This window comes from Oryctolagus cuniculus, chromosome 18, assembly GCF_964237555.1.
Source record: "Oryctolagus cuniculus chromosome 18, mOryCun1.1, whole genome shotgun sequence".
In the NCBI taxonomy this organism is placed as follows: domain Eukaryota; kingdom Metazoa; phylum Chordata; class Mammalia; order Lagomorpha; family Leporidae; genus Oryctolagus; species Oryctolagus cuniculus.
Window position 1 is genome coordinate 56,119,706 of NC_091449.1, and position 17,648 is coordinate 56,137,353.

The 17,648-nt window shown below is 40.1% G+C and overlaps 1 protein-coding gene across 13 annotated transcripts in view; it reads left to right on the forward strand.

The window, feature by feature from the left end:
• HYDIN (HYDIN axonemal central pair apparatus protein) overlaps positions 1–17,648 on the forward strand; it is a 421,089-nt gene that overhangs the window by 91,093 nt on the left and 312,348 nt on the right. For 12 of the 13 annotated variants that reach the window (XR_011384090.1, XM_051847256.2, XM_051847253.2 and 9 more), the window contains one exon: positions 3,780–3,904. The exons of the other annotated variant lie outside the window; for it this stretch is intronic. Coding sequence is in view for 11 of the 12 variants with exons in the window: in XM_051847256.2 (XP_051703216.2) it covers positions 3,780–3,904 (125 nt within the window). In the remaining variant the exon portion in view is untranslated. The remainder of the gene's footprint in view (positions 1–3,779; positions 3,905–17,648) is intronic. 13 annotated transcript variants of the gene reach the window in all.

The window sequence follows — 17,648 nt, forward strand, 5'->3', positions numbered from 1 at the left end:
ACAGGGGTTGGTGAGAGACACAGAGGTGGATCTAACCATGTGGTTTCCATGTTCAAGGGTAGGCAGAGAGAACAGGAACTTGCAGGCAGGCTTCCTTCCCAGCCCCCTCACCACCCACTTGGTCAACTTCAGCCAAGTTGCCTTCCCTCTTGGAGCATCTGTTTTCTTATACACAAAATACAGATAATCCCTGCTTCCTCAGGTTTTTTCGAGAGTTCAAAGAACCAAGATATGTAAAGCACCCAGCATAGCACTCAGCATAGAGTATCTGCCCGTGAAATCTGTTTTTCATATACCCTTTACTCTGTTCTCAAAACTTGCTAGCTACTGAGAGAGGCGGTCATGAAAACTAACTGTAGTACAAGGTAAACTATATGTAGAAAGAAGCAAAAAAGTTATGCCTCTGAGAGAAAGAGGCATGATTTATAAGAGGTAGAATCAGGACAGCTTTCTGTGATACAGGTGACCTGGGGAGGAGTGCGGCATGTGGGAAATGGTGAGTGTTCCCGTTCCACCTAGCAGTTCTGGACTGTCAGTGTTGGGGCACAGTCTGGTTGGAAGGCAAAGCAGGTGCAATGGTGGGGGAGCCTGTGGGTGAAGAGACCAAGGCCCTCCCACCCTGTCCTATCCCAGCACTGACTTGGAGTATGACAGATATCCAGGCTATTTGGACAATGTATGTGTGTAGTCCAAATGTAGAACCTGGTCATGAACAGATTGTGTGAGACTTCAAATGCCTTGGAGTCTGAACTGCATTGCGTAGGTTATGAAAACCACTGAAGGTGTTGGAACAGGGGATTAATGTGCTATGATGAGTGTGTGTGTGTGTGTGTGTATGTTTTACAGTATCCCTAAACAGTGTAAAGGACTGACGAGAAAGTGATAAAAAACTTATCTAAATATCCAAATTTATCCTCAGATTCATCTTCCAGTATCTAAGTGGCTACTAGTAAGGGAAAGAAAAAACATAAATAACAAAAATAACAGTGAACACATGAATACCACTTGTTACATGCCGGGTGTTATGCTAGGCACTTCGCTTGTATCAACCCCCGCAGACCTCAGTTCCACCCCATGCAGTAGGTGCTGTCATTGCACTGATTTTACAGATGAGGAAACTGAAGGGTAAGTGACTTGCTCAAGGTCACAGCAGCACTGGTTTTGAACATATTCCATTGGCTGCAGGAGCCAGGCTGGCTAGCACCACCCCAGGTGCCTTTACAGAAATGTCCAGCGCTCACTGGAAGATGGGTACCATGGACAGCACACGGGGAAGGGGCAGAGGTGACCAAAGGAGAGAGGTGACCACAGTAGAGAGCTCCTGGTAGGAAGCACAGGAGATCCTGCACTAATAATCTCTGGTCCTGCCTAGTGCCACCCTTGCCAAAACTCTGTGCCCTCATAGCAGAAAGCTTAGGTTTTCTGAAATTTAATTCATCTAAAGGAAGATTTGATGCCTCTAAAAACTGTTGTGATAGAAGTAAATAATCAGAAACAGCTTAGCCTGCCAGATACATTGTACAACACATTACTTTGAAAAACTAGCAATTTAAAGAAGGGAAATGGACCATGAAAATAATTAAATGGGCTGGGTTTCCTATTTAGAAGGGAGAACTCTGTAAGTTATTTAAGGTACTCCATGATCAGATCCAGCTTCTCTCCTCCTAATCCTTTGCTGGACAATTAAACTAAACTTTCCTGTTCCAAATTCACCTTGTTCCCCACAGTTTCTGCATCCCCAAATTCTATTTTCAATACACAGACCTTGTCCCCAGTTTGCTTTTCCAAATGCACTCTCCACCCTTCTCTAGCCTGCTCTCACACAGCCAGCCTCTCTGACCTGGGTCAACAGGCCCCAATGCCTTCTGGTTTTCTGGATGGGTTCAGCCAATGAGAGTCCCAGCAGGCAATCAGAAAGAAAAGGACCTGGTGTGAGGATCTGTCCCTCCCTATTTCCTGTGAAACCCCAGGCTGGTGGCCTCCCTCAACTGAAGCTCCTTGCTCCTTTTTTTTTTTTTTTTTTTTTTTTTGGACAAGCAGAGTTAGTGAGAGAGAGAGAGACAGAGAGAGGTCTTCCTTTCTTTGGTTCACACCCCCCCCCCCCAAATGGCCGCTGTGGTCGGCGCGCTATGCAGATCCAAAGCCAGGAGCCAGGTGCTTCCTCCTGGTCTCCCATGCGGGTGCAGGGCCCAAAGACTCAGGCCACAGCAGAGGAGCTGGACTGGAAGAGGAGTAACTGGGACAGAATCCGACGCCCCAACCAGAACTAGAACCCGGAGTGCTGGCGCCACAGGCAGAGGATTAGCCCAGTGAGCTGCGGCGCGGCTGCTCCTTGCTTCTTCTAAGGCAGCCTTCTCTCTATCCTCTCATTGTGGATTTTATTTCTTTTTTTTTTTAAGGTTTATTTATTTGAAAGTCAGAATTACACAGAGAGAAAAGGAGAGCCAGAGAGAGAGAGAGAGAGAGAGAGAGAGAGAGATCTTCCATCTGCTGGTTCACTCCCTAATTGGCTACAATGACCGGAGCTGCACCGATCCGAGGCCAGGAGCCAGGAGCTTCTTTTGGGTCTCCCCCGTGGGTGCAGGGGCCCAAGGACTTGAGCCATCTTCCACTGCTTTCCCAGGCCAGAGCAGAGAGCTGGATTGGAAGTGGAGCAGCCAGGACTCAAACTGGTGCCCATATGGGATACCAGCACTGCAGACGGCAGCTTCACCTGCTATGCCACAGCGTCGGCCCTCTTTGTGGGTTTTCACAAATCACTCCCTCCCCAGGACTCTTTGAGCCCCAGTGGGTAATGGCTGTAGAGTAAGTAGCCAACTAACCTTGGGTGATGGCCTCATGGCTTGCAGTTCCCCTTTGCCCTACCCACCTCTTTTAATGGACTTTGTTAAACTGTCCTGAAATTACTTAGTGTGAGTATGTCATCACATTCCTTTTGGGATCCTCTTTTCCACTGTGATGCTGTCTCTCCCCTGAACTCTCCAAAACTTGATTTGTATTCCACTGAAGGCATTGTTTTTTCTGCAGATGACACTATTTGCCTACATATTTTAAGTCTGTCCCTAATGGGATCTCAGTGTGTTGAGGACAAGGTTAGATTTTATTCCTTTTTCGTCATCCTGTCCCAGTGCCTGAGCGCAGCAGCTTCACTTGGTGGACCTTTTTTAAGGTCATTTTTAGAACAGGGGCTGGCATCCTGGCATAGCAGGTTAAGTGTCCGCCTGCAATGCTGGCATCCCATATGGGCGCTAGTTCGAGACCCAGTTGCTCTACTTCCCTGCTAATGCACCTGGAAAAACAATGGAAGATGGCCCAAATGCTTGGGCCCTTGCACCCACATGGTAGACCCAGAAGAAGCTTCAGGCTCCTGGCTTCAGCCTGGCCTAGCGTTAGCTCTTGCAGCCAACTGGGGAGTGAATGAGCAGATGGAAGATCTCCCTCCCTCCTTCCCTCCCTCCCTCTGTGTGTGTGTGTGTGTGTGTGTGTGTGTTCTCTCCTCTGTAACTCTGACTGGGGGGGGGCATGAAGGGCAAGGACTCAAATCAGAATATTACTGAGTCATTTATGTTTCCCTTACACTCGCTGATCTATTACTGCTATTCTAATGTTAAAACTTAAGTTCTTTCACAGCAGGGAGGAAAGTAGGCTGCACTTCAAGGTCACAGAATTCTGGAGTTGGGCCTGAGCTGTGTGCAGAGCTAGAACTCTTGTCTCCTCCCCTCCCCCTCTCACCCTAGGCAGACATGAGCTCTGATGGAGCATCTCCATGTGTCTTGCAGGCCGTTCTCTGTAGAGCCAACTGTGGCTACTGTTAATGTGGGAGAGTCCATGCAGCTGGAAGTGGAGTTTGAGCCACAAAGCGTGGGCAATCACAGTGAAAGGCTGATCGTGCATTATGACACAGGTATGCTTTACTCTATGTGAAAGTTATACATGTTAAGAAAGATGATGTGTCACCGTCTTGGAGATCACCATGTGCAATGCAGACTCAGCCCTTACAGTATAAAAAGGACAACTCAGCCTGAGTCGGGGTAGTTCTCTCTCTTGAGGTTGCTGTATTCATACCTGAGTGTGTATTTATCCCTTTCCCTTCCAGAAAATCCTGCTTTTCTGATCTTAATAAAAGAAGGAGGAGGAGAAGGCAAGGCAGATCAGATGGGAAATATGATGAGGCTTAGTAGGAAATGGTTACTTGGGCTGCATTAGAGAAAGCTAAGATGCGCTTGATAAAGAACCAGAGCATGAGCGCCTCCAATAGAGAAAGCACAGCGCAAGGATAAAACTCATATACCAAGTTCCTCAGAGTTAGAGAGTACAAAGAATATAGGGCTTAGTCACAATGATTGAGGTCATTTACATGTAAATGGAAACTTGAAGTTAGCAACCCCATGGGTTTTCCATTTGATTTATTGCTTAATTTATCTAGCATTTAAAAAATTTAAATCCACATTTGAGTGTCCTTTTATGTGCGTGTTTACTAATCTAGGTAAGATCTGGTAAATACTTAGCACATGCAAATATCTTACATAACATTGCACATGAAGGTAGGATGGTGCCTGTTGCCACTAGCATTTTCTTGGAGGCCGTACCGTGTGTACTCATGAAAATTATACATTGTTTTTGCAAATTTTTAAATTATGTTTTTGTAGACAGCACATACATTATGCTGTCTCCAAGCTTGGTTTTCAGATTAATGTGTTACTACTGCCATTTATTATTTCATGATTCTTCTCATTTCTTTCTCACTTCTTTTTATCCACTTATATTGGTTGACCCAGATTATCTGGAGAAAGGCATTGTCAGGAGAAAAGAAGTGCATAGTCAGTGTAAGGGCTCTAAATGACATCTGCGTCACAGTTCAGGGTGGCCGACTTTGTGTATATGTATCTGTGCAGCCTTGCCTGAGGTTCTGTGTGTAAGTGGTCCTGGTTCTGCATTGCCCAGCATAATCCTAGCACAGGACCTGAGGCACAGTCCATTTATGTCTTATGTACTAATGTTTTCCGTAAGTCACTGGTTGCTAGCAAGAGAAAACTTATTTGAGCTAGCAAAAGGGGGAACTTTCGGTCATGTAACCAAATGTAAAAACACACCAACACTTGTAACACACCAACACTTTTCAAGGTAGTTTTGCTGTTTTACATTCCCAAGAAAGGGTGTGAGTTCATTCCCAAGAAAGGGTGTAAGTTCCAGTCACTTCATATCCTCATATAGTATTGTTTTATTAGTTTTAGACATACTAGTGATACAAAGTGATGTGTAACAGTGGTTTAATTCTCACTTCCTTAATGATTTGTGATGTTCAACACCTTTTCATGTGCTAGTCATATATATCTGTTGTTAAGTGTTTATTCAAGACTTCATATGAATGTTTTCATAGAGTGTATATATATTTTTATGACTTGATTATTTTACTCAATGTGTATTTTTTAAGATTTATCCATGTTGTTGTATGTGTAAATAATTCCCTTTTTATTGCTGAATAGTGCTCCATTGTGTGGTTCTAAATAATTTATCCATTCTCCTGTCACTGTGAATTTCCATTGTTTGAAGTAATGCTTTAATAATTATTCTTATCTATACTCTTGTGGATGGGTGGTCTTTCTACTTTTTACTTGTTGAACATTATGGTTTGTGCTGTTTGAGCCTATGATTGTAAAGTAAACTGAAAGTATGTCATGAAAATTAAAGGGAGAAAAATGAAAGGAGGGAAAGAAGGGGGATTGAGAGAGAGTGGGAGGGAGAGAGGGAAATATGATTATCTTCTTAGAATTGTATCTATGAAATCTTTTCTGTTTATATTAAAATTTTAAAAAGATGAGCAAGGAAAAAGAATAATCATTCTTATGCAGGTTTTATGTGCTTGTACATAGGCACACATCTTTATTTCTGTTGGGTGATATTTAGAAATAGACTTTCAGGGGCCAGTGTTGTGGCATAACAGATAAACCCACTACCTGCTGTACTAGTAGCCCAAATAGGCACTGGTTCAAGTCCCAGCCACTCCACTTCCAGTCCAGCTCCCTGCTAATGGGCCTGGGAAAGCAGCAGTAGATGGCCCAAGTCCCTGGGTCCCTGATGAAGCTCCTGGCTCTGGCCTGGCTAGGCCCCATCTGTTGCGTCCATTTGGGGAGTGAGCTAATGGATGGAAGATATCTCTCTCTCTCTCTCCCTCCTCTTCTCTCTCTCGCTCCCCCCCTCTCTCTCCCTCCCCCTCTCCCCATCTTCCCCTCTCCCCCCTCTCCCCCCCTTCTTCTCTCCCTCTCTCCCTCTCTCCCCCATCCCTCTCTCCCTCCCTCCCTCCCTCCCCCATCCCTCCCTCTCTTCTTCTAACTTTGCCTTTCATATAAATAAAGTAAATCTTTAAAGAAAAAAAAAAGGAAATAGAATTTTAAATTTTTTGTATCAAGATATACTTATCTTTGCTGGTTCACTCCCCAGTTGGCCACAACAGCCAGCAGTGGGCCAGGCCAAATCCAGGAGCCAGGAGCTTCTTCCAGGACTCCCACTTGGTGCCAGGGGCCCAAACACTTGAGCCATCTTCCACTGCTTTTCCTAAGCCATTAGCAGGAAGCTGGTTTGGAAGAGGAGCTGATGAGACACGAACCAGCACCCATATGGGATGCCAGCCTCACAGGTGGTGGCTTTATCCACTATGCCACAGTGATGGCCCCTTTATGCACTGCTTAAAACACCCTCATATCCCTAGATTTCTAAGACTTTTAATCTTGAATGAGCATTGAATTTTCTCATACATTTTCCACATTCTTCTGACATGGCAGTTGTTTTCAAATGCTAAATTCCTGCTACATTCTGTGATAAACTCAAGTTGTAAGTATTATCATTTTAATAGATTACTAGATTAGATTTGCTAATATTCTGTTTGAGAATTTGGTACTCAAATTCATGTGAAAATTTGGCCAAAAATTTCTTTTCACATAATAGCCTTATTAAGTTTTGTTCTAACAAAAAATTATTCTCATGAAACAAGGAATTATTCTGTTCTTTTATTCTTTGGAAAAGTTTTTTTTTTTTAAATATTCATGTGATTTTTCAAGCCATCTGCCCAACCTAGCTTTTTTTTTTTTTAAGGAATACAGGTTTTTAATTTTCTTTAAGGTTTATTATTTATTTATAAGTCAGAGTTACAGACTGAGAGTCCAAGAGACAGAGACAAAGGCAGAGAGATCTTCCAACCACTGGTTCTCTCCCCAGATGGCCACAATAGCTGGGGCTGGACCAGGCCAAAGCCAGGAGCCAGGAGCCAGGAGCTTCATCTGAGTCTCCCACATGGGTGGCAGAGACTCAAGTACTTGGGTCTCCTGATGTTTTTTCCAGGCCATTAACAGGAAAATTGGAAGTGGAGTAGCCAAGACAGGAACTGGCACTCACATGGGCCTCACAGGTGATGACTTCGTCGGCCACCAATTTTGATCCCGTTTCTTACATTGTTTTTCAGTTATTTTTTTCTACTTAATCTAAAACCTTAAATTTGTCAACGTAAAATTTTTCAGAGTAACCATTCAGAATCTTTTGTGATGTCTGTAGGATCTTCAGTGATATCTCCTCTTTCATTATTGATACTGGTAATTTGGACCCCTTCATGTGTTTTGTTGATCTGTATTATTAGGACTTTTTTAGTTACTTCCTTCATAGAACCACCTTTTAGTTAATTTTCTTTATGCTTTTTTTCTTTTCAGTTTTGTTAAATCTGCTGTTTGTGATTTCATTGCTCTACTTCTTCAGGTTTGACGTCTTCTAAATCTTAGAGAAATGCTTAGAGCATTCATATTAAACCTTTCTTATATGATATACACACTTAAGACAACAAATTTTCCTCTACAGCTTACCTTATCTTTGCCCAAATATTTTTCATATTTCATTTTCATTAACACTTAATTGAAAATACTTTAGAATTTCCATTTTTATTACTTCTTTGATCTTAGGCTATTTGAAAATGTGTTGAGTGGTATTCAAACACTTGGGAGTTTTCTGATTATCTTTTTGTTACAGATTTCTAGCTTAATTTCACAAATGAAACAAATCCTGTGTGATTTCAGGCATAGAAATCAGTTGATACTAACATTATGGCCCAGAATATGGTATACTAAATGTGCCCTGCGTACTTGAAAAGGGTAAAATTTCCACAGATGTCAAATAGGTTAAGTTTGTTAATAATCATAGTGCTCAACCTCTATCTCTAACAGATTTTATAGCCTTGTCTTTATCAGTTATTTGGAAGAAGTTATTAAACCCCACAGCTATGATTATGAACTTGCTTTTTCTATTTTTTGGATGCTAACAGATTTTTTTTTTTTTTTTTTTGAGGCATGACACTTGATGTATTGCATTTTGGGTTTCTATAGCTTTCTGTTGAATTGTCCATTTCATCATTATGAAGCATCTCTTAATCATTAGTAAGATTTCTGACATTAAAGGCTAGGTGGTCTGATATTTGTATAGTATAGCAGCTTTCTTTTACTTAGTGTGGACGTAATACATTCTGTTCATCCTGATACTTTCAGCCTTTCTGTGTTCTCATATTTAAAGTGTGATGTGTGCAAATGCCACCCTTGGTTGTTCTATAATCCAATCTGGAGATATTTATCTTTTAATTTTACTATTCTGTCTTTTTATGTTGAGTGCAATTACTGAGATATTTGGGTTTCAATCTTCGGCTTGACTCTTAAGTAATTGTTACTATTATAGGGAAATCACTAGCTGAATGTCAACCAAAATCTTTGTGTTATTAGAGTTAATAGTCAATAAAGTCAGAGAAATATGAGTGTTAATAAACTCCATCTGTGATACATTTCTTTCATCTGGAATCCCATGTCTTTGTGAGAAATCATTTTTGTTTATGTCTATTATCGAAAAAAAAAAGAAATGTGGGCTTAGAATTGTTTTGGATTACCATATCACAAGATGTTAAACCAGCAATTTGAAAATGAATGAATGAGTCATAGTGAATCATTTTACTCTTGCTAAAATAATAATTGTTGGGAAATATTTTAAATAATACTTACTTTATTTTTGTCCCATCCTTTTTAATATTTTGGGCATATTTTTAATACATTTGACATAGGAATGGAACATTCTAGTGTGTGGGTATAATTTGTAAGTAAACACGTCTACACATGTTGGGGTATAATTTCAAAAATGTTTATTTTGTTGGGTTTGGAGATCACCTGGCTTAGAGCGCTCATAATTAATAGAGTCAAAGCCTGTGAGAAAACATCGGTGATAATCTGATCCAGTGCTTAGATATTACAGACAAGTAACTGAAGCCCTTAGAAATTAGGTGGCTGAAGACACTGTGGCAAAAAATGACCTACATGAAATAATCACTGTGAGTGAGATCCTGGTGGAAAGAAGGGGCCATCAAAGGAGGTACCTTTCTCTGAAGGGAGGAGAGAACTTCCACTTTGCTTATGGCCCTGTCTAACTACTATCAGAGTTTGTGGACTCAAGAGGCTTCCATAGCCTTGGCAGCTCATGATAAGAGCCTCAGGTGATTACTGACGTCAATTGTTACATCAACAACAGGAGTCACTGTGCACTTGCTCCCCGCATAGGACCACTGTCCTTAATGTGTTATACTATGAGAATTAATGGTAAAGCTAGTCTTCAAACAGTACTTTATACTTTGTGTGTCTGTGTGGATACAAACTATTGAAATCTTTACTTAGTATAAAGTTGATCTTCTGCATATAAAGATAATTAAAAATGAATCTTAATGAAGAATAGGGTGGGAGAAGGAGTAGGAGGTGGGATGATTTGGAGGTGGGAGGATAGGTCTGGGGGGAAGAACCTCTATAATCCAAAAGTTGTACTTATGAAATTTATATTTATTAAATAAAAGGTTTCTATAAAAAATAAAAAAAAGAAATTAGCTGACTGGCCTAAGGTCACATAAGTAGTCCAGAGTCCATTAAAACCCACGCTTATTCTCTTGGCTCCTACAAGCACTCTTTCCACCATCACAATGTCTTCCTAATCTCTTTTATTACTGCATATCTATTTTTAATTCCTTAATCCATTTGAAATGCCAGCTGCACGCTACAAGTGGCCCTTGATCTGGATTTCACTTGTGTTCAAGAATTTGGAGTATGCCTGTACTTATAGTCCTGTGCTAAACCATATTCAATATGTGTATTAAAATTTAATCATTCATGGAGAAATTGGTTCCCACACCCTGAGGTTCTGGTGTCAACTTTGGTGGATCGATAGTCATTTTCTGAAGATTGCATGCAGAGGTAAACTCTCTGGGATTTTTCATTACAAGAAACAAACTGCTAATAAGAATGTGCCTCCATATTTGTTGATACTCCTGAGTGAGAAGTTATCAATAACATTTCTTTTTTTGTTAATATAAAGAGAACAGATTTTTTTTTTTTTGACAGGCAGAGTGGACAGTGAGAGAGAGAGAGACAGAGAGAAAGGTTTTCCTTTTTGACAATGGTTCACCCCCCAATGGCCGCCGTGGCCGGCGTGCTACGGCTGGCGCATTGCACTGATCCGAAGCCAGGAGCCAGGTGCTTCTCCTAGTCTCCCATGCGGTGCAGGGCCCAAGGACTTGGGTCATCCTCCACTGCACTCCCGGGCCATAGCAGAGAGCTGGACTGGAAGAGGGGCAACGGGACAGAATCTGGTGCCCTGACCGGGACTAGAATCCGGTGTGCCGGCGCTGCAAGGCAGAGGATTAGCCTAGTGGGCTGCAGCGCCAGCCCAGATTTTATGCATTCCATAGGTACAGTTCCAAGAAGACAACCAAACTTCCCTCATTCCCCTGCTTCCCCTCTAATCCCCCTACCTACCTTCCTTTTCTTCATTAGTTTTTGCAAAGACATAATTTTAACCCACTCTATATGCACAGGCTTAATTCACCACTAATCATAATATTCAAAAGTAAAAAGTAGGAAGACCACAGTTCCACAAGAGTATAAACAAGGGCTAAAAATGACATTCATATCCCAAAATGTCCATTGCATCCCCTATACACTTTTTGGTATTCTATATTAACTGCCACATTTCAGAGAAAGCATATTATTTGTCTTTTTGAGAATGGTTTATTTCAATAAGAATAATGGCTTTCAGTTGTATCCATTTTGTTACAAAAAGAAAGATTTCATTCTTTATGACTGGATAGTATTCTGTAGTGTACATTTTCTTTAGTCATCAGTTGATGGACATCTGGATTGATTCCATTTCTTAGCTATTGTGAACTGAGCTGCAATAAACATAGGTGTTCAAATACTCTTTCATATGCTGATTTCATTTCATGTGGGCAAATTCCCAGGAGTGGGATGGCTGGGTCATATGGTAGATCTATTTTAAAATCTCTGAGAAGTCTCCATATTGTCTTCTGTAATGATTGTGCTAGTTTATATTCCTACCAATAGTGGATTAGGGTACCTTTTTCCCCACAAACTCACCAGAATTTATTTATTTTTTTTTTATTTTTGGATGATACCCATTCTAGCTTGGGTGAGGCAATACCCCACTATGACTTTTATTTGCATTTCTCTTATGGATAATGATTTTGTTTTGGTTAAAATTGCCCTATAATATGTCTTGAAGTCTCGTATTATGAGGCCTCTGGCTTTGTTTTTGTTGTTTAAGATTGCTTTAGCTATTTGGGGTCTCTTGTGTTCCACATGAATTTTAGCTTCAGTTTTTCTAGATCTGAGAAGAATGTTCTTGGTATTTTTATTGGGATTGCATTGAACCTGTAAATTGCTTTTGGAAGAATGGACATTTTGGTGATATTAATTCTTCTAATCCATGGAAGATTTTTCCATTTTTTGGATCTTTTTCTATTCCTTTCTTTAATATTTTGTAATTTTCATTGTAGAGATCCTTCACATGCTTGGTTAAATTTATTAGAAGGCATTTAAGTTTTTTTAGTAGCTATTATGAATGGTACTGCTCTTACCAGTTCTTTCTCAGTCATTTTTTGTATATACAAAGGCTATTTAAACTTTACCAAATTCTCTTTTGAGTTTCAGTAGTCTCAGTGGAGTCTTGGTTCCCCTGTATATAGAATCATGTCATCAGCAAGCAGGGATAATTTGACTTCCTCCTTCTCAATTTGTATTGCTTTGATTTCTTCTTCCTGTCTAATGGCTCTGGCTAAAACTTTGAGAACTCTAGTGAATAGCAATGGTGAAAGTGGGCATGCTTGTCTGGTTTTTAGATCTTAGTGGAAATGCTTTCAACTTTTCCTCCTTCGATATGATGCTGGCTGTGGGGTTATCATATATTGCCTTGACTGTGTTGAGGAATATTCCTTCTATACCCAATTTTCTTAAGGTTTTTATCATGGAAGGCTGTTGTATTTTATCGAATGCTTTCTCTGCATCTACTGAGATAAGCATTTGGTTTGTATTCTTCAGTTTGTTAATGCGATATATCATATTTTGATTTGCATATATTAAACCATCCCTGCATACCAGGGAGAAATCCCACTTGGTCTGGATGAATGATCTTTCTCTTGTGTTGTTGGATTCCATTAGCTAGTATGTGGTTGAGGAGTTTTACATCTATGTTAATCAGGGATATTGGTCTGTAGTTCCCTTTCTCTGTTGTATCTTTTTCTGGTTTAAGAATGAAGGTGATACTTCATAGAAGGAATTTGGGAGAATTCCCTCCCTTTAAATTGTTTTGAATATCTTGAGAAGAATTGAAATTAGTTCTTTTTTAAAAGTTTGGTAGAATTCTGCGGTGAAGCTCTATGATCCTGGGCCTTTGTTTGTTGGAAGCATCTTTATTACTGATTCAATCTCCGTGTTGGTTGTTGGTTTATTTAGGTTTTCTGTGTCTTCATGGCCAGTTTTAGTGATTGTATGTGTTCAGGAATCTGTTTCTTCTAGATTTTTCAATTTATCAATATATTATTGTTTGTAGTAATTATTGATGATTCTTTTTACTTCTGTGGTACACATTGTTACATCTTCTTTTTCATCTCTGATTTTATTGACTTGGATTTTCTTCTTTCTTTGGTTAGTTGGGCCAGTGATGTATCAATTTTGTTTATTTTGTAAATCCAACTCTTTGTTTCACTGATCTTTTATATCTTTTTGTTTCAATTTTTAAATTTATTTCCTAATTTAATTTTTTCCCTCCTACTAATTTTGGGTTTGGTTTGTTGTTGATTTTCATTGTCTTTGTGATAGATCTTTATTTGATGCCTTTCCAATTTCTTGATGTAGGCACTAATTGCTATAAGCGTCCATTTTAACACTGCTTTTGTTGTATTCCATAAGTTTTGATGTACTGTATTGTCATCTTCATTTGTTTCCAGAAATTTTTTGATTCCCCTTTTGATTTCTTCTATGACCCACTGTTCATTCAAGAGCATGTTGTTCAGTCTCCGTGTATTTACTTATTTTTTAGAGTTTCTTAATTTGTTAGTTTCTAGCTTCATTCCATTGTGATCAGAAAATATACATGAATTTGCTGAGATATGATCTATCCTAGAAAAAGTTCCATACACTGATGTAAAGAATGTGTATTCTGCAGCAATGTAATGAAATGTTCTATAGGTATCAATTAGGTCCATTTATTCAGTTGTGTATTTAGCTCTGTTGTTTCTTTGTTGATTTTCTATCTAGTTGATCTGTCCATTGATGAAAGTGGGATGTTGAAGTCCCTCATTGTTATTTTTTTTAAGATTCATTTTTATTTATTTGAGAGTTACAGAGAGAGGCAGAAACACAGAGAGAAGTCTTCCATCCACTGGTTCACTCCCAAAATGGCTGCGATGGCTAGAGTTGAACTGATCCAAAGTCAGGAGCTAGGAGCTTCTTTCTGGGTCTCCCATGTGGGTACAGGGGCCCAATCACTTGGGCCATATTTTACTGCTTTTCCCTGGCCATAGCAGAGAGCTAGATCAGAAGAGGAGCAACCAGGACTAGAAATGGTGCCCATATGGGATGCTGACACTTCAAGCCAGGGCTGTAACCCGCTGTGCTGGGGTGAGGGGGGCATTGTTATTGAAGTGGAATCTATACCCCCCCTTTAGGTCCATTAACATTTGTTTTATTTAGCTAGGCACCCTGGCATTGGGTGAATATACATTTACAATAGTTACATCTGCCTGTTGAATTGATCCCTTAACCATGACATAATGCATTTCATGGTCTCTCTTAACAGTTTGTATGTTAAAGTCCATTTTGTCTGATATTAGGATGACTACTCACTAGCTTTTGCTTTTCGTTAGTATGGAATATTTTTTTCCATCCTCTCACTTTCAGTTTGTGTGTATCTTTGTTGGTGAGGTATGTTTCTTGTGAGAAGCAAATAGATGGGTCTGTATCTTATTTTTAAAAGATTTATTTATTTATTTGAAAGTTATAGAGAGAGAGGAGGAGAGGCAGAGAGAGAGAGAGAGAGATGTCTTCTGTCCGCTGGTTCACTCCCCAAGTAGCCGCAATGGCCAGAGATGTACTGATCCGAAGCCAAGAGCCAGGAGCTTCTTCCAGGTCTCCCAAGCAGGTGCAGGGGCCCAAGGACTTGAGCAATCTTCTACTGCTTTCCCAGGCCACAGCAGAGAGCTAAATCAAAAATGGAGCAGCCAGGCTCGAACTGGCACCCACATGGGATACCAGCACTGTAGGTGGCAGCTTTACCCACTATGCCACAGCACCAGCCCCAGTCTGTATCTTTTAATTGGAGAATTTAGGCCATTTACACTCAACATTATTATCACTAAGTAATGACTTGGTCCTATAATTTTTCCATAGGATTTCTATTGTTTGATTTGTATTTCTGTTGTACTTTTAGCAGGAGTTTTTCTGCCTTTACCATCTTTCATAATGATGACTGTTCTCTGTTTCTGTGTGTAGCACACCGTTATCCTTAATTATCACTTGTAAGGCTGGACAAATTCAATTTCTGGTTTTTTTTGGAAGTTTTTTATTTCACTTTTGTTTATACATGAGAACTTTGCTGGGTAGAGTATTCAAGATTGACAGTTTTTTCTTTTAGGGCTTGGGCTGTGTCCCTCCATTCTTTCCTGGCCTGCAGTGTTTGTGATGAGAAATCAGCTGTTAGTCTAATTGGGGATCATCTGAAGGTAATCTGGCATTTCTCCTGTGCACAGTTTAGAATCTTTGTTTTACTGCTGAAAGTTTGACTGTAATGTGTTTCTGATCACATCTATTAGTTCAGTGTGCTTCGTGTACTTGAAAGTCCCTTTCTCCAAATTAGGCAAGTTTTCTGCTGTTATTTTGCTTAATAGACTTTTTAATCTATTCTGTCTTTCTATACCTTTAGGAATTCCTGAGAGATATGTGATTGGTTGCTTGATAATATCCCATAAATCTTGAGCACCATTTTTAGGTTTTTCTAATTTCTTTTTTTTTTTTTTTGACTGAGATATTTCCAAGGATTTGTTCTCTAGCTGAGATATTCTTTATTCTGCCTCACCAAGTCTGTTGTTGAGGCTTTCCACTATATTTCCCATCTGCCATATTGAATTCATCATTTATAGTATTTCAGTTTGATTTCTCTGCAGTATCTCTATCTCTCAGCATTAACTAACTGGCATTAAGATGGCACTTTTCCCCTATTGGTATTTGTTGGTGGGGAGGGGGAATAGATGTGCTTTTCTTTCACTGGATTGATGAGAACCCTGTTCCCTTCTCCGGCCAGACTCAAACTGGCGTGTACCACAAGGTTCTCCCTCAGGCAATATCGCCAATAGCACATGGGTTGCCTTAGTCTGCTCTCACCTCACTCTCAGCAGCTGGCATCTGCTCCACTCCCCAGCTGCTGGAGTCACAGGAGGTATCTCCACCCTCTGCTGTGTGTTTGTACTGTCCACACGTCTCTCTTCTTCCTGTAGAATTTCCACTGCGAACTTCTCTCCAACTCTTCCCCTGGTAATATACTTCCTCCACTTTTCTTCTGTTATCTTCCCCTGGTCAAAATCAGCATGTCTTTTCCCTATTTGGCCATCTTGGAATCCCCTCAATAAATAAATCATTCTGCTGGTGCAGCATAGCGCTCAGGTCTATGGACGCCACTGTTCCTCAGGCAGGATCCAGGCATTGATGGGCGGGTAAAGGGACCCAGCGGGGCCCTCAATCACATTCCTAGCAGTTGTGTCTGTGCCTTCTGTTTCTGCTCCCCCTCCCCAGATATATTGTTGATTGAATGCAGCTAGGAGATTTCTTTGCCTTCTTAACAACCATAGTCAGGTACAGTGCTCCAGCAGTTACGGTGGTTGAGTACAAAACTTCACCAATATCTAATAATTTACCCTTTAATGTGTTCCTGAACCAGAATTCTTCCCTTGTGTCCCCAGCTTATCCTTCTCCCTGTGGGTGCTGGTGAATAGTAAAATCAGATTTATTTAGGCAATTGATTTTACCCCAGAAATAATTTATTTACCTTTTACTTAGAGTCTAAAACAAAGAAAGAGCTGAAGTAATGTGATACCTTTTAGATGTTCATCCCCCTGGAAGATATTAAGGATATGACTATTTGAGGCTACACTGATGGCAACAAAACAAAAAACAGAATAATACCCCAGTTCTATCATTTCAGTATCCTGAGAAGTGAAAACACTATTTGACTCATAAGAGACAAATGGTCAACTGCTCAAGTCTTGCACTTTGCAACTAGAAATCCAAAGTTTCAAGAAGATATTAGTATTCAAATCAGATTTTTTTTAAAAAAAAAGACATTCATATTGAACCTTTTGTCACTTGAATGTGTACTAGGAACAGGAATGAGTACAGCCATTTTTTTTTAGTGCCTGCTAAGGTTGCTGTCACCTTAGAGGTGACATTAACCACTGGCATAAACAGGAAATGGATACACTTATTCAGCATTTTTTAAAGTAATCTCTCCACACTGAGGAGGAGATATTTCAATTCAGGAGTCAGAAGTTGGCAAGTAGGCATTTTTTCCCCAAAGGAGTGCTGATGTATTGCTACTAAATAGATAAGCAATCACAGTATTAGTACTTCACAGGCAGTTTTATGGTCATTTATGTATTTTACTCTTAGTAAACTTCTGAAACCATAAAGTTTTTTTTTCTCATAAAGACCAATAGGGAATATCAAAATATAATATAATAAGTAATTGAGCGAGTTATGGTACTTTGCAGTTGAAACTGCTAAATATCTATCTAAATGTATCTATGCAAAGTCACCCTCATCAACTGTTTCTCAATTGTGTGATTATTATTATATGAAATCTAAAAAACCATAATTATTGCAAAAGAAGCAAATATTTTAACATGGCTTTAGAGGCAGTGGAAACTTTCCCTGACATAGCGTTTTTTTCTTTTCCTTCCCAGTGCATAGCTCAGAATAAGGGGAGTGTAGAATAATCCTGGTTGTCCAGGACTGTTTAAGGAGATGGGCCGAGGTTTCCATAACCACCTGTCAAGAGAGAACTCTTGGTCCTAGGTGTTAGTGTTTAAAGGAACATTAGAGGATTTGTTTAACTCCTTTCCTTTTAGAGATGAATAAACTATGTCCAGAGCTGTTAAATGACTTCACACCTAAGTAGAGCTGGTGCTTGAACCCAGGTCTCCCAGACGCACTTCCTGCAGGTCCTGCGCTGCTTTCTGTGCGCAGTCAGTGGTACCTGTTCTGGTGTTGCCACTGGTAACACTGTGTGAACTCAGTCAAGTT